The 24,206-nt window shown below is 57.2% G+C and overlaps 1 protein-coding gene and 1 long non-coding RNA gene across 8 annotated transcripts; both read left to right on the top strand.

Moving 5' to 3' along the window:
* Window positions 1–320: 320 nt before the first annotated feature.
* HNRNPC (heterogeneous nuclear ribonucleoprotein C) lies at window positions 321–6,199 on the top strand. 7 transcript variants are annotated; one of them, XM_062598763.1, is made up of 11 exons: window positions 322–430; window positions 1,563–1,677; window positions 1,887–2,042; window positions 2,332–2,357; window positions 3,976–4,236; window positions 4,719–4,833; window positions 5,019–5,066; window positions 5,166–5,326; window positions 5,421–5,534; window positions 5,636–5,793; window positions 5,889–6,199. In XM_062598763.1, exons 5-11 carry the CDS (start codon window positions 3,996–3,998, stop codon window positions 5,970–5,972), a joined length of 921 nt encoding a protein of 306 aa, XP_062454747.1. In that variant the 5' UTR covers window positions 322–430; window positions 1,563–1,677; window positions 1,887–2,042; window positions 2,332–2,357; window positions 3,976–3,995; the 3' UTR covers window positions 5,973–6,199. The 7 variants fall into 7 exon arrangements, with proteins under 7 accessions (XP_062454744.1, XP_062454750.1, XP_062454747.1 ...); XM_062598761.1 differs by lacking the exon at window positions 1,563–1,677; XM_062598760.1 differs by lacking the exons at window positions 1,563–1,677; window positions 1,887–2,042 and having other exon boundaries at window positions 321–430.
* Window positions 6,200–15,044: 8,845 nt separating this feature from the next.
* On the top strand, window positions 15,045–15,904 carry LOC134153018 (uncharacterized). Its single transcript, XR_009961095.1, has 4 exons — window positions 15,045–15,320; window positions 15,405–15,615; window positions 15,701–15,720; window positions 15,847–15,904. It is a non-coding gene; the product is annotated as an uncharacterized LOC134153018 (long non-coding RNA).
* Window positions 15,905–24,206: the final 8,302 nt, after the last annotated feature.

A 24,206-nucleotide genomic window follows, 5' to 3' on the forward strand; every position in this document is an offset into this window, starting at 1 on the left:
CCCTCCCGTCTGTGGCAGCCCTGCCCAGAGGTGGGGACCACAAGAGCCGCTCCCACGTTGATAGGCGAAAAAGGGGGGATAGACAGCGCGGCCGACGAATCAGAGTAGAAATCCCCGAGCATATCTTGGAGTGGCAGGAAGGGTAGGCAATCGCATGCCCCCTTCCCCCTCCCGCGCGGCTGAGCGTTGGCCCTCCCTTCGCCCCCTCTCATTGGTTGATCAGTAGACGGACATCTCCTCAGCGAATCGCGACGCGCAAGGCCGTCTCCCCTCCCCCTCCTCCGTCCAACGGTGGCTTGGGGGGCTGGGCTCGCTTTCGTCCGGGCCGAGCAGCGCAGAGGGCGGCGTGGGCGCCATTTTGTGAGCAGCCTCGAGCTGGGAGGCGGCGAGAGGGGGGACAGCGCGCGGGCGAGCCACACGGAGCCGAGCGGTGAGTGAGCCGTTTCTTTGCTCCCGGGGCTGGGCCGCAGAAGGGGAGCCGCCCTCAGCGGCGGATCGGTAATGGCGTCACATCGCCCCTCTCTCACCGCAGCGGGAGGCAGCCGCGTCTCCCCCCTTCCCCCGTTTCCCCCGAGGTGGCCTGCGGCATGTCGCTGTCCTCATCGCCGCCGCAGTGCCGCGCCGCAAGGATTAACGGCTGCCTTGGAGGGGGGGGTGATAGCGGCGCGTCCCACAGCGCCGGGGGCGGGGAACGGGGAGCTGTTGGTCGGGCGACACTACGGCGAGAGCTGCGGGGGGGGGGGGGGTAAGGGGAATGGAGCGGTGCCTCCTTTTGGACGATACCACTCTGCGCGGGGGGGGGGGGGGGGGGGGGGGCGTGCGTAAACGGCCCTTGTGGGAAGAGACCAACGCAGGGTTGCGGGGGCGTGGCCAGCCGAGAGGGGCGTGGCCAAACCGCGGAGTGGTGCCCAACCCGGGGGCCTGGCTAGCCGGAGGGCGTGGCCGGACCGGGGAGCGGGGGCAAGCCTGGAGGAGGAGGGGGAGGGGCCAGCCTAGGGGGCGGGGCCAGAACGGTGAGCGGGGCGCAGCGCAGTGGGGGCGGGGCCAGCCCGCACGTGGCACCGGCCCTCTCGAAGCCAGAGGGGGAATAACGGGAACCTGCTGCTGCCCGAGCCGCTGGGTGAGAAACAGGCTGCTTTCAGGGCTGGATTATTAATTTTTCCTCCCCCCAAAAATGCTCTTCTGCACTTCTTACCACCTTCCTGTCTCTTGAGCTGCAGCCGTGGCCTGTCGTATCCCCTTTCCGGGCCGGATCATGCGAGAGTGGGTGTGTGTAGCACTGTATTTCTCTTCCAGGCTAAAGGCTCCTCTCTGCCATCATCGTCATCACGATACTCACTCGCCAGCTTTTCTGGTTCCTTCTGAGAGTGTAACTTCATTCCCCCCCCTCCCCCTTCCCCTTCTTGTTATTTTGCTGGTAATAATCTGCTTCTGCAGAATCTAGCAGGGTTTTAAAAAAGAGAAAGGAAAACTCCTTTTTGGCCTCTGTTGTGGCTCTGATCCCCAAGGTTACTTGAGCTCCAGTGACTGGCTTGTCGACTCCTCTTTGCATCCTCTTTCAGGATCCGACCTGTCGTGCATTCACTCGGTTCTCAGGTCTCCTCCTTGCCTCAGGGTTACGCGTGTGAGCGCGATGCATCGCCCGTAGCGAACCCGCCCTCCGCCACAAGCTCACAGGTGTCTGATGTCTGAGCTGCTTCCTTGGAGATGGGAGAAGCAGAGAGAGGATTAGAGCAGAGGCGATTTTTAAGCGCGTTAGCTGGAAGCTGAGACGACTATGAGCTTGGGGCCTTTGGGAGGCCGGCCGATCTCTCTTGGGGGGAGTGGGAGAGGCGTGCAGCGTTTCTGAGGAACCCTGACTCAATCTGTCCCTTCTCCTTTCACAGGGCAGCGAGGCGAAACCCCATCCCTCCTCACTGGAGCTCAGCTTCGTATTAACTCCCCTCCCCACACACGCACACCTCCCGATTTTATAGAGCCATTTTAACGGTGCCCCCTGTGGCCTCTTGCTCCCTGCGCCAAACTGGAGCTGGATTTAAGATGTAATTTTGAAAGTCAACCTGTATTTTTTTTGCAGCAGCTGGGTTAGAGGAGGAGCCTTTTAGCCCCTCATGAGCTGACCTCTCTCGGGTATTTTTAGAGTGAAGTGATGGTGTGCAAAGGGCTTTGATGGTCTCCTACCGAGAGCTCTCCGCACGCGGTCCTCTGGCAACCGCGGCTGGAACAGAGCGTGAGAGAGAGAGAGAGAACAGAAATGATCGTTGCTGACTTGACCTTTCGGCACCTCCCGTTTTTCTAATCTGGGCTATTTTTATTTTTGTTTTTTTACAGCGAGATTTTTTTGATCTTCAGCTACAGTAAGTTACTCAAAATTTTTTTCATTTTTCCTGCCTTTCCACTGATTTCCTTTTTATTGTTGTTGCTAGTTACTATTACTATTATACTACTATAATGCTGATGACTTTACTATGATGATATGTTGGTGATAGTGATGATAATGACACTGCTGATTTTTAACCGGATGAAATCAAGTTTTTCTGAGTGTTCCTGACTGAGCTGGGTTTTTACCCTTTGTGAGACACAGCGAGGTTTTTAAAATTTTTAAGTGGATCGATCGTGCTAACTCTTTCCCCCTCCCCCCCGACTGCTGAGAGCGGAACCCGGTTTCTCCTGAACTGTTTTAGAGCGTCTCTGGAAGTCTGTTTTTTTTTTTTATTATTTTTTTTATTATTTTTTATTTTTTTAATTTTTAATCTTTCGTTTGTGCCATTTTTAAACTGTTGCTGCCATATGATGTCTGTGGTGCCGGTCGCCTGTGGGGGCGATGGCCCTTCCCCAAACAGCCCCCCCCTCCTCCTGTCCCCCTTTTTCCCCCCCCCTTCCCTGAAACCCCTCGTCCCGCTCTCTTCCTCTACGCCATCCCTCCCTCGAAACAACCCACCGCTACGTCACGGATGCCCTGGAGCGACGGCAGCCACCCGGAGTCACCCGCGGAGCAGATAAACCCTTCCCGGGCCATGGTAAGAGGTGTGAGGGCCAGTTGGTTTCCTTGCGAGGTTTGGCAGCCAGAGCCAAAGGTCCTGGCACGGAAGAAGCGCTGCCACGGGGACTCCGCATGAGAGGCCTGACGGGGGTGTCCCGTGGGGTCCCAGCCATCCGCCTTGTCTCCCGAGCGAGGATCAAAAGCCCCCGGCATTGCGCGGCCCCGGAAGAGCTGTGGTTCGCTCGCGCGAAGGCAGGAAGAGGTCGTGGGAAGTACGTTCGTGGACACGGAGCCTCAAAGGCCTCGGAAACGTCCCTGCCCTGCGAAGGTGCCCGGGATCCCGTGGGCTGGCGTGGCAGAGAGCACACGGAGTTGGCCACGGCGCTCTGAAGCTCCTAGGATGCCTTCCGAAGTCCGCACCCTGAAGCAAAGCTACCGACGGCGCTTGGGAGCCGGTCGTTCCTGCTGATATTTCTCAAAAAAACCTCCATGGAAACCCAGCATGGAGAAACCCTCGGGGATGGGGCCCAGCCGTCCTCGGCTTCGTCCCGCGGCAAAGCCGGCGACGTCAGTGAGCGACGAACGGGCTGTCCAGTGCCCGCCACGTCTGAAGCCGTAGCCAGCTTAAGGCGCTCGATTTACGAGGAAGTTGATCTACGGAGACTTGAATTAATGCCGGCGCCATTGGGGAAGAGCTGGGGGGAAGCAGCACCTGATGGCATGCCGAACGCCTCTCACGCCGTTCCTTTTAGCCGGGTGCCCGCACGTGGGAGGCTGAGGCTAGCCACGAGCGGGTTGTTTCTCCTCGGCTGGATTGTCAGAGCGGCATTGTTGGGTGCAGGAGGAGGGAGCTGGCTGTGACTGCGGGGACTGCAGGCGATTTGTGGATTTGTGTTTCTTTTTTCTTTTTTTTTTTTTTTTTTTTCCTTATTATTTTTCTTTTGTGGGGTGGGGGCCGCCACTTCTCTGACTGCATCCACCTCCCTCGGCAGGTCCTCGCCACCCTTGAGCCATGGCCAGCAACGTCACCAACAAGACCGATCCGCGCTCCATGAACTCGCGTGTCTTCATCGGCAACCTTAACACGCTGGTGGTGAAGAAGAGTGACGTGGAGGCCATCTTCTCCAAGTATGGCAAGATCGTGGGCTGCTCCGTGCACAAGGGCTTTGCCTTCGTGCAGTATGTCAACGAGCGAAACGCCCGTGCCGCTGTGGCGGGCGAGGATGGCCGGATGATCGCGGGCCAGGTCCTAGGTGAGCCACGTCCCTGGCCTTGCCTCAGTGGGGACGGGCAGCAGCGCGCGAGCGGCTTCGGCGCGCTCGACCCGGCCGGGCTCTCTGCCCAAAGGGTTCGGCGCCGGCCTGATCCGGGGGGGAGTTCGGCGGGAGCCAGGTGAGTTGAGGGGGGAAAAGTGTGGTGGCTCGTGCCTTTGATCACCGACTCCTGTCGTCCTGTCTCGGCTGCTAGCCGGTGTCCGTCGTGGGCAATTTTCAGCACGGTTCACAGGGATCGCTGGGCCTCGAAGCCACGGACCCCGTCGTCAGTGGAAAATGGGGGTCCGGAACTGCTTAAACTCCGATGCCGGCGTGGCGCTGTTCTCCGTACTGGCCCGTTGGTGGAGGCGCTCGAGCTCTGTAGTGGATTCCATCCGGGTGCCACGGCCAGGGCTGCTGGTCCCCTGTCAGCAGGTAAGCGGGGGGCTTCATCGCTCAGTAGAGCTGTGTTTCTTGCTCAGATATTAACCTGGCGGCCGAGCCGAAGGTGAACCGGGGCAAGGCCGGTGTCAAGCGGTCGGCGGCGGAGATGTACGGGTCAGTAGCTGCGCCACCTTCTCCGTCCCCTCTAGTCAGGTCGGGACCCTTATTTTTTTCTATTCTGCCTTCTGGGCATTTCTTTGTTTTTTGTTTTTTTTCCCCCCCTCCCCTGGCTCCTGGAGGTGGGGAGGGATCCTGGAAGCGCTCAGTATGCTTCTCCCTCCCCGCCTCTGCCTCCACCCCGGCCGCCCTGACCTCGCCATCCCGGCCTTCTCTTGCAGGTCCTCATTTGACCTGGACTACGACTTCCAGAGGGATTACTATGACAGGTACAGAGCTGCTGGGCGCTCGCTCAGTCTTCTTAGGAGATGGGAAACGGGGTGGGTCGGAGGGCGCCTCCGGTTTCTTCACTTCAGCTTTGCCTGCAGGATGTACAGCTACCCGGCTCGCGTGCCGCCACCACCTCCCATCGCGCGGGCCGTGGTGCCCTCCAAACGCCAGCGCGTCTCCGGCAACACGTCCCGCCGGGGCAAGAGCGGCTTTAACTCCAAGAGCGGCCAGCGAGGGTCTTCCTCCAAATCTGGAAAGTGTAAGTGTTGGGCTGGGACAGGGATCCCAGCGGGATTGGGGCTGAATTCGTGCCCCTGCCCGGCCTCATTCTTCTCCGCTCTTCTTGGTGGCAGTGAAAGGCGATGACCTGCAGACCATCAAGAAGGAGCTGAGCCAAATCAAGCAGAAGGTGGATTCGCTGCTGGAGAGCCTGGAGAAGATCGAGAAGGATCAAAGTAAACAGACGGGTGAGGGCGGGGGGGGAACCTGCGGCGGGGGGCGGCCCTCGTCGTCGTCGGCCCCCGCCCGCCATGACGCCCTGCCTCTTCGCCTTCCCGTGCCCTTGCAGAGCAGAAGAACGACAAGTCGGAAGAGGAGCAGAGCAGCAGCTCCGCAAAGAAGGAGGAAAGCAATGTGAAGATGGAGTCAGAGGCGGGGGCGGACGATTCTGCCGAGGAGGGGGATCTGCTGGATGACGACGACAACGAGGACCGGGGAGACGATCAGGTAGGGAGCTAGGAGGCCCTGGGGGGCCTGCAGCGGGCGGGGCCGGAGCCCGTCTCTCTGTCCCTCACCCCTCTGACCCTACCGCTTTCTCGCAGCTGGAGTCCATAAAGGGGGACGAGAAAGAGGCAGAGGAAGGAGAGGATGACAGAGACAGCGCCAATGGCGAAGATGACTCCTAAGCTCCTTCCTGCCCTCCTCCTCCCAGCAAAAGCACCCATCTGAAAAAACAAGCCGGTGCCCGGCCCCGTTCCCGCCTCCTTGCTGCCCGCTCCCATGTGTTCATGGTGTTGTGTCTCCCGCCGCCCTGCCCGCTCTCACTGTAGTTCTGTTAAGTCCACCTGTAATTTTCCTCTTTTAATTTTGATACCTCTTTATGACTTAACAATAAAAGGACGTATGGTTTTTACCCGCTGGTGTGTGAAGCTGAACCCATCCTTGGAGAGGCGCTGCCGTTTGGGCCCTGGGCACGGGGCGAGGGGCGTGTGCCGAAGGGGGCCGGGAGCAGAGCCCCCGCCGGCCGAGACCGTTCGCGCTCGGCGCTTGCAAAAGGCTTGGGGTCCCGCGCATGCGCAGCGGCGGCACCGCGCTCCCTGCTGCCCGCTGACGAGCTCTGCGCGGCACCACAGGCGGGCGCCACGCGCATGCGCAGTGGCGGGGTTGCGCTCCCTGCTGCCCCCTGACGCGCGCACGGCCGCGCTGCAACCAGGAGTCCTGCGCATGTGCGGGGGAGCGTCCGCTGCTTCCCCCCCCCATGCCAGTCCGGAGGGCAAGTGGTGTTCAAAACGCGTTTCTAGAAGTTAATTCAAATCAAAAAGGAAATCAGTACGTTAACTGTGAAGGCCAGCAGGTTCTGCTCAGGCCTGGGGCCTGTTTCAGGGATCCTGGGGCGCCGCAGCGGCCTCTGGGTCGGGAGAGGGCAGGGACGGGCGCCCACAGGTAACGGACGGCAACGGCACAGGGTCAAGCCCTGCAGGGCGCTCCACCCCGAGGCATGCCGGGAGGGGTAGTCTTCCGGCTCCTGGCTTCCGGTCGGCCATTTTGGTCTGGAAGGCATGCCGGGAGGGGTAGTCTTCCGGCTCCTGGCTTCCGGTCGGCCATTTTGGTCTGTCAGGCATGCCGGGAGGGGTAGTCTTCCGGCTCCTGGCTTCCGGTCGGCCATTTTTGTCTGGGAGGCATGCCGGGAAGGGTAGTCTTCCGGCTCCTGGCTTCCGGTCGGCCATTTTTGTCTGTCAGGCATGCCGGGAGGGGTAGTCTTCCGGCTCCTGGCTTCCGGTCGGCCATTTTGGTCTGGAAGGCATGCCGGGAAGGGTAGTCTTCCGGCTCCTGACTTCCGGTCGGCCATTTTAGTCTGGAAGGCATGCCGGGAAGGGTAGTCTTCCGGCTCCTGGCTTCCGGTCGGCCATTTTGGTCTGGAAGGCATGCCGGGAAGGGTAGTCTTCCGGCTCCTGGCTTCCGGTCGGCCATTTTGGTCTGGAAGGCATGCCGGGAAGGGTAGTCTTCCGGCTCCTGGCTTCCGGTCGGCCATTTTGGTCTGGAAGGCATGCCGGGAAGGGTAGTCTTCCGGCTCCTGGCTTCCGGTCGGCCATTTTGGCCTGGAAGGTATGCCGGGAGGGGTAGTTTTCAGAAATACTGTCAGCCCTGTTCAGGGATAAATTGTGCGCAGTTTGTATGTTATGCAGAGCTATAGAGGAGCCTGGACATGTGTGTGAACGGAAAGAAGCAAACAGCCCCAGCAATCAGAGTAGAGTACAGAAAAGGAACTAAAAAAGACCAGGTGCCAGTGGATTCAGCGGAATGGAGGTAAGAAAGGAGCTGGCAGGTAGGAGTGCAAAACAGTTCCTTGCGGTCCAGAAAAATCTAGCAGTTTTGCACCTCTTGGTGCTGAGACTTGGGCCGAAAAAGGAGGTGACTTCATTGGCTGTGTGCAACCTAGGCTTTGAGACCTTTGGAAACATTAGCTTAATCACAGCTGAAGCAATTTCATTTCTAATCACACTGGAAAACATTGCTGTATAAGTTGGTGTGGACCCAGGACTGGCATGAGCCTGGCAGAAGCCAGGATGAGCCCCTATGCACCCTTAGAGGCCCGTATGACCCAGGAGGAGCCCATACAGGCTGGAACAAGGCTACATGAGACTGTGGAGGCTGGTACAAGCCCCTACGAGCCCCTAGAGGCCATCGGGAGCCCATACGAGCACACAGAGGCTGATGTGAGACCGTGTGAGCCTGCAGAGGCTGGCAGGAGCCCCTACGAGCCTGTCAAGGCTGTCATGAGCCCGTATGAGCCCACACAATGTGAAAGGAGCCCCCGCACAGAGGCCAGCACGAGTCTGGAGGAGTGTGTAGAGCCTGACACAACCCCGTAGAGGCTGTTGTGAACCCGGAAGAGCCTGTAGAGAATGGCACAAGCCTGCATGAGCCTATAGAGGATGACAGGAGCTCACATGAACCCATAGAGGTTGGCACGAACCACTACAAGCCTGTAGAAGCCAGCACAAGCCCCTGCAAGACTAAGAGTCCGTTGTGCCCTCCTGTGAGTCAGCAGAGGCTGGCAGAAGCCCATAGAGGCCAACGCGAGCTGGCACCGAGTCCATAGAGGATGGCACGAGGCTACAAAAACCCGTAGATGCTGATACGAGTCCCTACGAGCCGGTCAAGGCCGGCACGAGCTTGTAGAGCCTGGCGTGAGTTGCTACAAGCCCACAGAGGCTGGCACGATCTCATAGAGGCCGCTACAAGCCCGTAGAGGCCAACCGTAGAGCCCCACAATCCTGTAGAGGCTGCCGCAAGCCCATAGAAACCTGTAGGATCCCCTAAGACCTGTAGAGGCTGTAAAGGAGGCCAGCAGAAGCCCATAGGGTTAAAGTTAAGGTCAGGGTTTAGGGTAAGGTTTAAGTTTAGGTTTAGGGTTGGGTTAGGGATCGGGACAGAATTGCCACAGGGTCAAACTTCACTTTAGCACTGCGGCCCCCTCCCCACGTACCGGGAGCAGCAGTCTTTCGGCACCGGGCTTCCGGGCGGCCGCCTGTCCCTCTCGAGGCGCCGGGAAGCGCGGTTCCCGGTCGTCAGGGCTCCCGCCGGCCAGCCGCACAGCGCGCGGCGGCAAGGCGGGAGCTGTAACTCCGGGTGCCTCTGTCTCCTCAGCCCTAAAGCAGCGGCCCGCTGCTTCCCGGATGCGTGCCGCTCACGTGAGAGTCCCCGCAGATCATTGGGGACAGTGGAATTTCCCTGTTTCTCCGTAGTAGAGGGCAGGAAGAATTTTTCATCTCTGGTGTGACCGGGCAGGGTTGTCCCAGAGGCTGCGGCTGTCTCTCTTGCCAACGCAAGAGGCGAGGGGGAGCGTGAGGGGCCGTGCGGGCTCCTGGTAGTCATAGTTTTGCTCAGGAGCGGGAGAGTTGGACAGCAGCCACGAGGAGCGGCAGGGCTGGGAGGACTCGGCACAGAGCTATCTGGTTACGCAGCGCAAGAGAAAGCCCTCCGGGAAACGTGACCAGCTCTGTTTGTGTCTAAGGACCCTAAGACAGCCTGAGAGACCGTGGAACAGCCACAGGCATCCCACGGCAGCCCTGGGGACACCGTGTCACCGTCTCCCAAGATCATTGCGTTCGGGTAGCTTCAACTATCCAGAAAGAACCTGCAGGAGCCCTGGGCACAGGTACATAAAATTCCCAGGTACCTCTAAGAACCTGGAGTTATACGTGTTTTCTTTACAGAAATGCCATCTCTTGGATGCCTTGGTGCTGCTTCTGTGTTGCTCGGTGCTCAGGTCTGCTACGTTCAGATCAGCTCTTCTTGCTGCCCTCTGCTCTGTCCGAGCTGCCAGCCAGATCGTAAGGGGCGCGCGGCTAAGCGCGAGGCCGGAGCGTCTCGACTGCCCGCTAGAGGACAAACGGGAAGGGGGATCGGCGACAGGACGTGAAAGTACGTGCGGATGAAAAACGGCAAAAAGGACTAAGACGCGAGGGCAAATGAGAGCTCTGGAAGTAGCAGGCGAAAATGGTGATGAGGAAGGCGTGCTGTTAAAGACAGTACACTGGAGAAGAGAGGGAAAAATTGCTCCTGTGATGAAATAAAAACCATCCTTAAGAGAAATTTGCTTTTTACCCTTCAGGTTGTGAATCTGCATGACTTCCTGAGAATTCTTCTGAGCACGTGATGTTGCAGGTCACGACCGCCTGGGCAGCAGTCCCCAACTTGCCTGCCGAGACTGTGCAACAGCTAACAGCTGCCTGTGGAACGAAAGCAAGGGCCAGCTTCTCAGAGGTAAGAGGCAGGGTCCAAGCAGGAAGATTATGGTGTTGGAGCAATGCTGTGAGAAAAACCCTGCAAATAGTTAACAAGACTCAAGGAAAGGCAGAGAGAAAAACAGTACTGCAAAGGAAAACCAGCTCTGGCCAAATAACCTTGATGAAACCACAGCACTTTGAAGAATGTGAGAGGTAGGCAAGACAAAAACAGCAGAATAACCCAGAAGTGACCTTAGGTTCATTAAGGCTTATTAACGTATTGAACTACACACCCCTGAATGAATACTGAGATGGAAATGACACAATAATGATGCTCCTGCCTCTTCTCCGCTTCCTCTGCTAATTAACAGGAACGTGAAAGCACAACCGCAGAGCGAATACCTAATCTAATGAAATTGTAACCAATAGAAAAAAATTGTACAAAGTGCTCCCTGAAAAGTGTGTATAAATCAAGAATGAGAGGGAGAGAAGGTGTGTTAGCTTTGTGGATTTACCACCTAGCACCCATCTCTGCGCAAAAATGATATAAAAACTATCTCGACCCTGCGTATCTATTGGTTGCTCGCACACCGGGTACCAGAACCCAGATTTCGGACAACGGCAGGTGCGTAATGGCCCAGAATCTTCAGTTTTCCCCCTTATCTCCCCAGGATTCACCTATTTGCTCCCTAACTCCCTCATGACCTATCCATTTGCCTTTAGGTGTGCTCCAAGGCACGCCTCCCCCCAAGATTTCTGTCTTTTCTTCAGAATAATTTTTTAGCCACGTAAACCACTCAGAACCCCTCTCGTGCCCACCAGACGGCTCCTTTAGCCTTTCTCGTGCCCCAAGGGCTTGTCTCGGTGCCCTCTCGACCCATTAGCACCCCTGTAGTCCCTGCAGAATCCCTCGGGAGCCCTTCTTCTAGCCCCGGAGTCCTCCGGTTGGCGCTGCAGCCCCATCAGCAGCCCTTTGCTAACGCTTTGGCCATCTCTTTTGGTCTTTTATTTTCCGCCCGCAGACCTCTTGGCCCTCTAGACCCCTTAGCACCCCTCTAGTGCACTCTGGACTACTCCTTCAGTTTTCCTTATGCTATAGAGGTTTATTTTGGTGCCATCTATACCCATTAGCCCCCCTGCTGTCCCCTCAGAATTCCCTCAGAGCCCTTCCTTCTGCCCCAGAGCCCTCCGTTGGCACTCCAGCCCCTTTAGCGGCCCGCTGCTCTGCTCTGGCGTCCTCTTTTGACCTTTTTTTTTTTTTTCCCCCTATCCACCGACCTCTGTTGGCTTTCTAGACCCCTTAGCAGCCCTCTTGTGCACTCTGGATTGCTCTTGCAGCCTTCCTCGTGCCCCAGAGCTGTCTTTTGCTCCCCCCCACCCCCAGGCCCTGAGAGACTCTCTAGCCTTTTCGGAACCCTTCCCGCTGTCTCCCTTCTTCCCCAGAGTCACTCTTTTGGCCATGTAGACCCCTTAGCGCTCCTCTAGTTCCCCCTGGATGACTCAGCCTTCCTTGTGCCCCGGAGCCGTCTTCTGGCCCTCTAGAGCCCCTTTAGAAAGCCTCTAATTTTCTCAGAACCCCTCTGGATTTCTTCCTTGTTCCCCAGAGTCATTTGTTTGGCCACGTGGGCCCCTTTTGAACCATTCTAGTACACTTTAGACTACTTTTTTTTCCCTTCCTTGTTTACCAGAGCCGTCGTCCGTCCCTCCAGCCCCCTTAGGATCCCGTAGTCACCACAGAATCCTTCTGGAGCCCTCCTCTGGCCGTGGAGCCCTCTGTTGGCGCTCCAAATCCTTTAGCAGCCCGCCGCTCTGCTTTGATTTCCTCTTTTGGCCTTTTTTTTTCCCCCTCCCACAGACCTGTGTTGGCCCTCTAGACCCCTTAGCACCGTGCTGCTCCCCTGGAAACCTTTCCAAAGGCCCCTTTCGTGCCTCAGAGCTGTTTTCCCACCCTCAAGGTTCCTTAAGACCCCTCTCGCTGCTCAGACGGCCTCCTGAGGCCTTCGGCCCTACCTATCCCATAGCACCCGGAGATACAGAGCTAGCTAGTATTCCTCAGGGAACTACTCATTCCATTCAGCAACTGCATTTTCTTAATTACTCCAGGTACTACCCAAGAAACACCCCTCTTGGGAAGTACTCGCATTAGAGAAGCAGGCTCGTTCCGGGAGTTTATTCCAGTATCTCGGTTTGCCCTACGGGAAACGCTCTCCGGCCAGAAGAGCCGTATTATACGGAGGCCTGAACCGATTAGACAACCGTGTGCCGCAGCCCGTTATCGGCACGACGGGGAGGAACACGCGCATCGACGTGATGCGAGTTCAATCCAACTTTATTCCTTTGTCTATCTAGCTTATATATCTTTTCCAGCAAGCTCACGCGTCCTCGCGCCTCGCAAAGCATTTCTATTGGTTCTCTAGCATTGTCCACGCGCATCTGCTCACTTTCTAATTGGCTGCTGTGTCGACTCCCTTTCTGGATGCACGTCCCGTAAGTGCTCACAGACTTGTGCTTATCTTAATTTCTTAATCCCCTTGCCCTCGAGGAATTCCTCCTTGGTGACCTTGAATGCCTTGTTGCTTACTTCAGCTCTTCGTAGTCCTGCAAGATAGCCAAGGCCCCGGCAACCGTGGTAGAGCATTCCCTTTAAAGGTTACGTGCAATGTTGTAGTCTTCTTCCTAAGCATAAGCACACTAGTTAGGGCAAAAAGAAGTTTAATAACATACCTCCTGGTATCACAGATATAGTATACAAAGGCTCAGCAACGCAGCAGATGGCTCGTTTCATCCAGAAGGTCTGTCAATGCTTTCGGTACTCTGCAGTCTAGATACCAAGCAGAAGAGAACAACTCACCTTTGCTCAGCCCTATGTATTTATGGCCGCCATTGCGTTGCCCCTCCCCTTCCAAGGGCTCGTGGGCAGGGCGGTGGGCGGGCCCAGGGCTACATAAACCCACGCCCTTGCCCCAGGGAGCTCATTCTGGCTTTGCTCTCCGGTGGGAGTAGTGCTCTGGAGTTGCCTTAAAATAACAAATGCTGCAAATCGCAGCGTTTGAGGAACTAAAACTACCTGACAACGTTTATCGCAGCGTTTGGAGAAGCAAAGGCCGTCGCTCAACTTCGGAGCGACGGGACGGCTGAACGCGGAGCCGCGAGCGTGACGGAAAACCGCTCGTACCGGGCGGTTTTTCTCTCGGGTCGGTGTTTTGGCGTGGCGCGTTCGGCGGGAGAAGACGGCCTCTCAGTCTCCAGGTATATCTTTTGTTAACTTTTAGTATTGGGGTCTAGTGTTCCCGTGTGTATTGTGGAAGGGTCCCAACTTCATCGCTGGGTTCTTCCACGATGATGATTCCTGAGGAACTGTTTGTTCCTCTCTTGGGCTACAGATGAAAGGAGGTGGCAGAGGTTCTTAGAAAGCATTTCTTCCTACTTTCACAGCCTAGGTGGTTTTTTTTTGTTTTTTTGGTAGCATCTCCAGTAATTCAGATGTATGTGAGCTGTTGCTCTCATCAGCTGGTCTGATGGCCTACTTCATGGATGTTTTGCTGCTCCTCAGCAATATTATCAGCCCTGTTTAGGGAGATACTGTTTGAGGGTTTTGTGGTATGTAGACTTGTGGAAGAGTGTAGACTTTATATGAAGAGAGAAGGAAGCACCCGCCCTCCCTGTAGCTGCAGTATCGTGAGAAATGTAGTCATCTCATTGGAAATGCGACCCCAGCATAGGTAAGCACACGTGCTTCGAGAGCTCAAAAATCGACCTACATATAACTAATCAACTCCCCTGTTTTCCTGCCCGAGCATTAGTGCCGAGCAGGAAGAAACCGGTGGACTTTCCCGAGCGAGCGGGAAGCAATTTGCAGCGTTGCCTTCCGGCTCCTTTCTTATATTTGCGGCTCCGAACGCGCTGCCGCGTACCGTTTTGCGGCTGCGCTTCTGACCCTTACTCCGGCTTTAGGGGCCGCCCGCTCTGTTTTCTCAGGTACCGTGGGGCCCTTTCCGAGAAGCGTCCGAGGGTTTCCGGTGAGGTAGAGCGGGTGATCGTACCGGCGTTTCAGTTGTTCTAGGGCCGGTCAGCGCTGCCTGGCAGCGTATTAAGTTTGTTGCGTCGGTTTTCCAGGTACCGTGGACGTCACCGCAGAGAAGCTGCGGGAGCTCGGAATCGGCGCGGCACGGGCGAGCGGCGCACGCACGGCGCTTCGGCGGAGGAGGCTCTCGCGGACGAGGCCGCGGCCGGCCGGCGCGGGGGCGACCGCTCCTGTTCCGATTCGGCGGGTGACGACGGCGAATGCGGTGACCGAAGGAAGATGAGAGAGCGTGCGGCTGCCGTCGCGGATGTCTCTTCAGTACAGATGGTGACCCCGAGAACTCCAAAAGCTAAGTCGAGGGGCGAAGAGCATCGGGGTGTCTTGGCTGTGTGCGTGTGTGCGCGTGCCTGCTGACATCTGGTGCGGTGTGAGGGGCTCTTCTGGTGAGTGCTGTGGGTGAGGCAGGTGCGGCGGAGGGTGGATGGGAGGAAGCGAGAGCGAGCTAGGCGGGGCAGCTCCAGCCTGTGTCCATGTTCTTGTGTAGTCTGTGTTGTGTGTTTTAGCTCTGCTACCTTTTGCTCAGGTCTTGATGTCACTTTTGTCCTTTGCGCTCGAGGAGCGCGGCCCGCACCGCGCAGCAGTAGCGCGGTAGGTAGGCATCCGTCGTCTTTTGCGTGGCGTCGCTCATCGGCATCACGGTGACGGATCGCCTCTCGTTCCGTGTGGCCGGCTAAAAGGGGCGGTCCGTCGCTCCGGCTTTGCGTCGCGGCCGTTTGCGGCCAACCATCTTTGCCGTCGTCGAGGCATCGTCGGCCGCTCTCGTCTTGCATCTCTGCGGCGTCCTTTCAGGGTTTTCTTCCCTGCGTCGTCGCCACGTCGGATCTTTCTCGCCGGCCTTTCTCGCGTCGATCTTTCCGGCTTTGCCGGAGCTCTCGCCATCGGAAGCGGTGGCACTCGGTTCTTTTCTGGTCTTGTGCAGAGTATCAGAGCTGCACGATTGTGGTGTTGTAGAGCTTTCTAGTCCGCAGCATCTTATGCGTGGGAGTAGTTTTTCTTGCATAGGGCTTTCCTGTGTGTTTCTGTCTAATGTTTCTTTGTCTGTTTGGGGCTGGAGCTGCCTCGCCTGTCGGCGTTAGCAACGGTAGCACGTAGAGTGCACGAGTGACGGACCAGAGCGGCGATCGATCGGCCTCCTCGTGCTCTGCTTTGTTTTCTGGCAGGCGCGGAGCGGCATTCCCAGCGGGCCGAAGGGAGGCGGAAGAAGAAAGGGTTGTGCTGTAAGAAGATGAGCTAGAGTTGGTTTTGGAAGGAGAGCGGTGCGGTCGACAGTTCCCTTGTTAATTTTTGCTTTGCGCTTGTAGGTGCGGAACAATGTGCAACGAGGGTCCCTCTCACCCGGGAGGAGCACGGCGAGGCGAGCGTTTGTCCGAGAGAGGAAGCGGAGCTCGGTATAGGGCCGTCGTCTTGTCGATGCCGTCCCCGTTGCCCGCTCCTGTTCTTATTTTACAGGCGTGTGGCACGCCTCGGCATGGCAACACGTAGTCTGGCGGTCAGGATGGGCGCGTGGCACAGGTAAGTGTTATAGTGAGTTATGGTTGTAGATGGGGTGTGGTTTTTGGCATCACCTCCAGGTGTAGCCTTTCCTCTGGTTTTGCAGGAAGTTGCGGAGAGGAGAAGGTGAGCGGCAACAAGAAGGCTGAGCAGGCGTGTGCGTGGGGGTTCTCGTCAGACTGGAGTTCCGCTGTTTGATGGGGTGGTGCCAAGGTGCTGCTCAGTAATTTCTTTTTTTCCTTTCTTTTTGAGGTGCTGCATGGGCTTTTTCCAGGAATGTTTGAGTGTTTGAGGTGAGCCAGAATGGGTGAGTATAACGGCGTGTCAGTTGTAGGGCTAAGTCGATGCTGCCTAGCAGAAGAGTACTTCAGTTCTCTTGGTTTTTCCAGGTGCCGCGGGTGTTCCGACAACCGCGACGGAGCGTGGAATTGGCGTGGCGCGGGTGAGCGGAGCGATGATAACGGTTTGGGGGAGGGTGCTGTCGCAGAAGAGACCGAAGCTGACCGGGTTTGGCGGGTGACGAAGGCGAACGCGGCGACCGAAGGAAGATCGGAGAGGATGCGGCCGTTATCGAGGACGACTCCTGAGGACGGATGGCGACTCGCACCGCTGCAAAAGCTAAGTTGAGGGGCAAAGAGCGCATGCGGGGTGTATACGTGCACACTGACGTTCGGTGTAGTGCGGAGGGTTCTTCTGGCGATTCCCGTGTGAGGCGAGCGCAGCGGAGGGTGCACGGGAGAAAGCGAGGGTGCGCTAGGCAGGGCAGCTGCAGCTTGTGTCTGTGTTGTGTGTAGCTGTGATACCTTTTTTCTCAGGTCTTGATGTCACTCTTGTTCTTTGTGCTCGAGGAGCACGGCCCATACTGCGCAGCGGTAGAGCGATAGGCATCCGTTGTCTTTCGCCTGGCGCGACTCATCGACGTCCTGCCGAGGGATCCTGTCTCATTCTGTGCGGCCAACTAAAAGGGGCGGTCCGTCGCTCCGGCTTCGCATCCCGGTCGTTTGCGGCCGATCGTTTCCGCGGTCGTCGTCGAGGCCTCGTCGGCTCTCGTCTTCTGGGACCGCTCTCGTTTTGCATCTTGCTGGCACCCTTTCAGGGTTCTCTTCCCTGTACGGCCACAGCTCGGGGTCTTCCGTGGCCGGCTGCTTCGGCATCGACTCTCCTGCCTTTGTCGGCACCTTTGCATCACGGACGCTGGTATTTGACTCTTTTCTGGACTTGTCCAGAGCATCAGAGCCGCACAGCTGTGGCATTGTAGGACTTTCTGGCTAGCAAAGTTGTGTGTGTGTGTGTGTGTGTTTCTTTTTGTGTAGGACTCTGCTTTGTGTTTGTGTCTGTCCGTTTGGGGCTGGAGCTGCCTCGCCTGTGGGTGTTAGGAACGGTAGGATGTAGAGTGTGGCAGGGATGGCTCAGAACACTGATCCGCCAGCCTGTGCGCTCCCCTTCGTGCTGTTTTGCAGATGTGCTGCAGCGGCCCACGTGCCCAAGGGAGATGAAGGAAGCGAGAGGCATATCCGCTCTTAGGTTCAGGTGCAGAGCAGCATTCCCAGCGGGCCGAAGGGAGACGGAGGAAGAAAGGGGCACGGTCTTAGACGGTGATCTAGGGGTTTGTTGTTGGAAATGGGGTGGTGTTGTGCTACGGTTCCCGGATCAATTCTTGCTTTGTACTTGTAGATGAGGAGCGATGCGGAGGCCAGATTCCTCGCACCCAGGCAGAATACGGCAAGGTGAGCGTCGGTCCGAGAGATGAAGCGGAGGCTATATAGGGCCGTTGTCCCGTCGGCGCCGTCCGTGTCGCGCACCGCCGTTCTCGTTTTACGGACGGGCCTCGACACTGTGACCGTAGCATGGCAGTCAGCAGGGGTTATAGGAGCGGGTAAAGGTGTGGGAGCAAATGCTTGATGCGGGTGGGCTGTGGTCTTGCACGCGTCACCTCAGTGCACGATTGCTCTGTGCTCGCAGGTTTTGCAGGACGCTGCGGAGAGAAGTCGAGTGCTGGCAAGAGCCTGAGCAGGTGAGAGCGTATCTTGTTTGTGTCAGAACGTTATTGTGCGGTGGGCGGTGTCGGGCTGCCCCTCGATGATGTCTCTCGCTCTGCCTTTTTGCAGGTACCGTGCAGGCCTTTCCGAGGCGTGCCCGCGTATCGCAGGGAAGCAGTTCGGTGCCTGGCATCACGGGGCTGGCGAGCATTGTCTGGGCGAAGAGCAATTTTGTTTTTTTGTTTCTTCCGGACGCTGCGGGTGGCCCATCCAGCCGCAGCGTCGGGGTTTGGAAGCGTTGTAGCGAAGGCGAGCGGAGCATCTGCGGTGCTTTGGGGGAGGGTGTCGTCGGGGATGAGGTAGGAGCCGACCGGCACGGAGGCGACCGCTCGTGCCGCGGTTTGGCAGGCGCCGGAGGCGAACGCGGCGATCGAAGGAAGACCGGAGAGGACGCGGCCGCCGTCGCGGGTGCCTCCCGAGGACAGACGGTGACCCACGGACTCCGCGCTCTAAAAGCTAAGCTGAAGGGCAAAGGGGGTTGGGGTGTGTTGGCTCAGTGCGCGTGTGTGTGCGTGTGTGTGCTGACATTCATTGTAGTGCGGAGGGCTCCTCGGGAGGAGTGCTGTGTGTGAGGAAGAGACGGTGGGGTGTGTGTGGCAGAAAGCGAGGGGGTGCTAGGCAGGGCAGCTCCAGGGTGTCGTCTGTGTCCCGGTGTCGTCTGTGTCCCGGTGTCGTCTGTGTGTTGTGGCTGCGTTCTCTTTTGCTGAGGTCTTGACGTCGCTCTCGTTCTTTGTGCTCAGGGAGCACAGCCCACACTGCGTAGGAGCAGCGTGGCAGGCATCCGTTGCCCTTTGCCGGGCACGAGTCATCGGCCTTGCGCCAAGGGAATCTCGTCTCATTCCGTGCGGCCTACCAAAAGGGGCGGTCCGTCGCTCCGGCTTCGCGTCACGGCCGATCGGGCCGCGGTCGCGGCCTCGCCGGCCGCTCCTCTTCCGAGGCCGCTCTCGTCCCGCGTCTTTGCGGCGCCCTTTCAGGGTTCTCTTCCCTGCGTTGTCCCGGGCTCGGGTCTTTCTCGCGAGCCTCTTCTTCCTCGGCGTTCCCGGCTTTGCCGGCTCCTTTCCATCGCGAGCGGTGGCCTTTCCCCCTCTTTTCTGGACTCGTCCAGAGCATCCGAGCCGCACAACTGTGCCATTGCATGGCTTTCTGGCTGACAGAGTCTTGCGTGTGTGTGTGATTCTTTTTGTGTAGGATTCTGCTTTGTGTTTGTGTCTGTCCATGTGGGGTTGGAGCTGCCTTGCCTGTGGATGTAGCGATGGTAGGATGTAGAGTGTTGCAGTGATGGACTGGGGTGGTGATCATTCAGCCTTTGCACGCTGTGGTTTATTTCTTGTCAGATGCAGAGCAGCATTCCCGGCGGGCTGAAGGGAGACGGAGGAAGAAAGGGGCATAGTCTTAGACGGTGATCTAGGGGTTTGTTGTTGGAAACGGGGTGGTGTTGTGTTGCGGTTCCCGGATCAATTCCCGCTTTGTGCTTGTAGATGAGGAGCGATGCGGAGAGCAGATTACTTACGCCCAGGCAGAGCACGGCAAAATGAGCGTCAGCGCAGGAGATGAAGCGGAGCCTATGTAGGGCTGTTGCGTAATCGGCGCCGTTTCTGTTGCGCGCCGCCGTTCCGGTTTTACAGGGACGCGGCAGAGCTCGGCACGGTGGCCGTAGCCTGGCGGTCAGCAGGGGTTATAGGAGCGGGTAGAAGGGCGGGCACAAATGCTTGATGCGGGTGGGCTGTGGTCTTGGACGCGTCACCTCAGTGCACGATTGCTCTGTGCTCGCAGGTTTTGCGGGACGCTGCGGAGAGAAGTCGAGTGCTGGCAAGCGCCTGAGCAGGTGAGAGCGTATCTTGTTTGTGTCAGAACGTTATTGTGCGGTGGGCGGTGTCGGGCTGCCCCTCGATGATGTCTCTCGCTCTGCCTTTTTGCAGGTACCGTGCAGGCCTTTCCGAGGCGTGCCCGCGTATCGCAGGGAAGCAGTTCGGTGCCTGGCATCACGGGGCTGGCGAGCATTGTCTGGGCGAAGAGCAATTTTGTTTTTTTGTTTCTTCCGGACGCTGCGGGTGGCCCATCCAGCCGCAGCGTCGGGGTTTGGAAGCGTTGTAGCGAAGGCGAGCGGAGCATCTGCGGTGCTTTGGGGGAGGGTGTCGTCGGGGATGAGGTAGGAGCCGACCGGCACGGAGGCGACCGCTCGTGCCGCGGTTTGGCAGGCGCCGGAGGCGAACGCGGCGATCGAAGGAAGACCGGAGAGGACGCGGCCGCCGTCGCGGGTGCCTCCCGAGGACAGACGGTGACCCACGGACTCCGCGCTCTAAAAGCTAAGCTGAAGGGCAAAGGGGGTTGGGGTGTGTTGGCTCAGTGCGCGTGTGTGTGCGTGTGCTGACATTCATTGTAGTGCGGAGGGCTCCTCGGGAGGAGTGCTGTGTGTGAGGAAGAGACGGTGGGGTGTGTGTGGCAGAAAGCGAGGGGGTGCTAGGCAGGGCAGCTCCAGGGTGTCGTCTGTGTCCCGGTGTCGTCTGTGTCCCGGTGTCGTCTGTGTGTTGTGGCTGCGTTCTCTTTTGCTGAGGTCTTGACGTCGCTCTCGTTCTTTGTGCTCAGGGAGCACAGCCCACACTGTGCAGCAGTAGCGTGGCAGGCATCCGTTGCCCTTTGCCGGGCACGAGTCATCGGCCTTGCGCCAAGGGAATCTCGTCTCATTCCGTGCGGCCTACCAAAAGGGGCGGTCCGTCGCTCCGGCTTCGCGTCACGGCCGATCGGGCCGCGGTCGCGGCCTCGCCGGCCGCTCCTCTTCCGAGGCCGCTCTCGTCCCGCGTCTTTGCGGCGCCCTTTCGGGGTTCTCTTCCCTGCGTTGTCCCGGGCTCGGGTCTTTCTCGCGAGCCTCTTCTTCCTCGGCGTTCCCGGCTTCGCCGGCTCCTTTCCATCGCGAGCGGTGGCCTTTCCCCCTCTTTTCTGGACTCGTCCAGAGCATCCGAGCCGCACAACCGTAGCGTCATAGGTCTTACCGGCCGGCAACATTGTCTTCGCCGCCCTTTTTCTATGCTAGGGCGCGTGTTTGTGTCTGTATGTACGTCCGTGTCTTTGTCTGGAGCTGCCTTGCCTGTGGATGTAGTTATGGTAGTGGGTAGAATATAGTAATGTAGCTATCCTAGTTATTGGGGGGGGGGCTTAATAAGAGGTAGAGGTATTTATTTATTTATTTATTATTAGTTAGAATTTCCAGTCTGGGGGGCTTCCCGGTCATTCCAACGCAGCGTTACCTTTAAGAAGAACGGTAGCAGATAGTTACGTTAGCTCAGGGGATGGATGGCCGTAGCGAGCGTGAACGGGCGGTTGTTCGGTAGTGGGATGGGTCTAATGTTGTATGCTTTTCTTTTTGCCTCTAGGTTGTAGTTAGCATTTTAAATTTATTTTTGGTTTTTATTAAAAAAAAAAAAACCCCAGCTGGGGGATTTTTTTTTTTTTCCCCCAGCTGGGTTTTTTTTCCCCGGTCCCGGCCGCTCTGCGAGGCGACTATCGTCGCCCGTGTCGATGCGGAGCTCTGCCTCGGGACTGGGGTTTTTTTTTTTTTTTTTTTTGTTTTTTTTTTTTTTTTCCTCCCTGGTCCCGGCCACTCTGCGAGGCAACTATCGTCGCCCGTGTCGATGCGGAGCTCTGCCTCGGGACTGGGCTTTTTTAGGATTTTTTTTTTTTTTCCTTCTTGGTAACCCTGTTACTGAGAGCTACCTAAAATAGGAGGGGATCGCCTATTACCGCAGGAAGGTAGCGTACGTGCCGGGCGACGCGAGTAGAAGCCGCGAGATTATAGAGACGGATGGCGAGGAGTACGCGGAGCCGCTCTAGGACGCGGGGTCGCTCGTCGAGGTTTTCCTATTGTGACGACGGAAGGCCGAGATATCTTGTCGCGATAAAGAGAGCGCTGACCGGTTTTGAGCAATAAAGACAAAGGTAGTCGCGTGCGTCCGTTCTTTCGAATAAAGACAGTTTTGTTCGTTTGCGTCCTCTTAATTAAATTACGTCCGTCCCCTCGGCTTTCGGTCCGGCCGAAACGGTCCTTTTTTAGAAAGAAGTCGTAGATTGCCGCTCGCCAGGTACGACCGCCGTTTCTCTTGCTCCATTTATTCTTTCATCTTCGCTTCGTTTCTCTCTTTCTCTACTCTGCGCACTTTAAATCTGTCTGTCCTTTTGTTTATCTCTTTGCTCTTCTTATTTTATTTTTTATTTTTTATTTTTTTTGCTTTATTCAGTATTCTCTAACTCCTAGCTCCACGATCTCCGTCCTTTGCTCTGTCGCGTTCGCTTTCCGCTGTATTCTCTCCTCTCTAGGCCGTCTTCTTTATTGCTAGACTACTATTTGGGAGTCAGCTTTCTTCTCCCCGTAGTTATCTGTTTTAATTTGCATAGATCATGCCTTCCCTAGCAGAGGGAGGATACTAGCTCAGGGCAAATATTATTAAAAAAAAAATAATTAAATTTTTTAATAATTTTTTTTTAAATAATTAAAAAAAAATTTTTTTTAATAATATTTGCCCTGAGCTAGTATCCTCCCTCTGCTAGGGAAGGCATGATCTATGCAAATTAATTTCCCATTTTTATATTTTTTCTTATTTTTTTTTTCTTTTTTTTTCCCATTCCCCCTCCACTCCCCCCACCCCTCTTCCCCCACCTTCCCTCTCCCCACCTCCCCCCCACCCATCCCCCCTCCCCCTCCACTCCCCCCACCCATCCTCCACCCTCCCCAACCCCCCCCACCCCTCCTCTCCCCCCCCCACCTCCTACCCCAACCCCCCCCACCCCTCCTGTCCCCCCGCCCACTTCCCCCCCCAACACCCCCACCCCTCCTCCCCACCCCTCCTCCCCACCTTCCCTCTCCCCACCCATCCCCCCTCCCCCTCCACTCCCCCCACCCATCCTCCACCCTCCCCAACCCCCCCCACCCCTCCTCTCCCCCCCCCACCTCCTACCCCAACCCCCCCCACCCCTCCTGTCCCCCCGCCCACTTCCCCCCCCAACACCCCCACCCCTCCTCCCCACCCCTCCTCCCCACCTTCCCTCTCCCCACCTCCCCCCTCCCCCTCCACTCCCCCCACCCATCCTCCACCCTCCCCAACCCCCCCCACCCCTCCTCTCCCCCCCCCCCCACCTCCTACCCCAACCCCCCCCACCCCTCCTGTCCCCCCGCCCACTTCCCCCCCCCAACACACCCACCCCTCCCCCCCCCCCCCCCCCCCCCCCCCCCCCCCCCCCCCACTTCCCACCCATCCTCTCCCCCCAACCCCCCCCTACCCCCACCAGTTTAGGGCTTAGGGCTAGAGAGCAAGAGCAAGCATTAGGGTTAGAGTCATTTAGGGTTAGGGTTAGAGGGTCAGAGTTAGGGTTAGAGGGTGAGGGTTAGAGGGTTAGGGGCTAGGGCTAGGGGTTAGAGGTTAGGGGTTAGGGGTTGGGGCTAGGGGCTAGGGGCTAGGGGCTAGGGGTTAGGGTTAGGGTTAGGGTTAGGGTTAGGGTTAGGGTTAGGGTTAGGGTTAGGGTTAGGGTTAGGGTTAGGGTTAGGGTTAGGGTTAGGGTTAGGGTTAGGGTTAGGGTTAGGGTTAGGGTTAGGGTTAGGGTTAGGGTTAGGGTTAGGGTTAGGGTTAGGGTTAGGGTTAGGGTTAGGGTTAGGGTTAGGGTTAGGGTTAGGGTTAGGGTTAGGGTTAGGGTTAGGGTTAGGGTTAGGGTTAGGGTTAGGGTTAGGGTTAGGGTTAGGGTTAGGGTTAGGGTTAGGGTTAGGGTTAGGGTTAGGGTTAGGGTTAGGGTTAGGGTTAGGGTTAGGGTTAGGGTTAGGGTTAGGGTTAGGGTTAGGGTTAGGGTTAGGGTTAGGGTTAGGGTTAGGGTTAGGGTTAGGGTTAGGGTTAGGGTTAGGGTTAGGGTTAGGGTTAGGGTTAGGGTTAGGGTTAGGGTTAGGGTTAGGGTTAGGGTTAGGGTTAGGGTTAGGGTTAGGGTTAGGGTTAGGGTTAGGGTTAGGGTTAGGGTTAGGGTTAGGGTTAGGGTTAGGGTTAGGGTTAGGGTTAGGGTTAGGGTTAGGGTTAGGGTTAGGGTTAGGGTTAGGGTTAGGGTTAGGGTTAGGGTTAGGGTTAGGGTTAGGGTTAGGGTTAGGGTTAGGGTTAGGGTTAGGGTTAGGGTTAGGGTTAGGGTTAGGGTTAGGGTTAGGGTTAGGGTTAGGGTTAGGGTTAGGGTTAGGGTTAGGGTTAGGGTTAGGGTTAGGGTTAGGGTTAGGGTTAGGGTTAGGGTTAGGGTTAGGGTTAGGGTTAGGGTTAGGGTTAGGGTTAGGGTTAGGGTTAGGGTTAGGGTTAGGGTTAGGGTTAGGGTTAGGGTTAGGGTTAGGGTTAGGGTTAGGGTTAGGGTTAGGGTTAGGGTTAGGGTTAGGGTTAGGGTTAGGGTTAGGGTTAGGGTTAGGGTTAGGGTTAGGGTTAGGGTTAGGGTTAGGGTTAGGGTTAGGGTTAGGGTTAGGGTTAGGGTTAGGGTTAGGGTTAGGGTTAGGGTTAGGGTTAGGGTTAGGGTTAGGGTTAGGGTTAGGGTTAGGGTTAGGGTTAGGGTTAGGGTTAGGGTTAG

Source organism: Rhea pennata, chromosome 37 (genome assembly GCF_028389875.1).
Source record: "Rhea pennata isolate bPtePen1 chromosome 37, bPtePen1.pri, whole genome shotgun sequence".
Taxonomy (NCBI): Eukaryota; Metazoa; Chordata; class Aves; order Rheiformes; family Rheidae; genus Rhea; species Rhea pennata.

Excerpts from the sequence above, each read along its gene's own strand:
- HNRNPC (XM_062598760.1), top strand. The coding sequence starts at position 3,996 with ATGGCCAGCAACGTCACCAACAAGACCGATCCGCGCTCCATGAACTCG. Across the intron at positions 4,834-5,018 it reads TCTCCGTCCCCTCTAGTCAG|GTCCTCATTTGACCTGGACT; the intron begins GTCGGGACCCTT and ends CTTCTCTTGCAG. Across the intron at positions 5,794-5,888 it reads AGGACCGGGGAGACGATCAG|CTGGAGTCCATAAAGGGGGA; the intron begins GTAGGGAGCTAG and ends GCTTTCTCGCAG.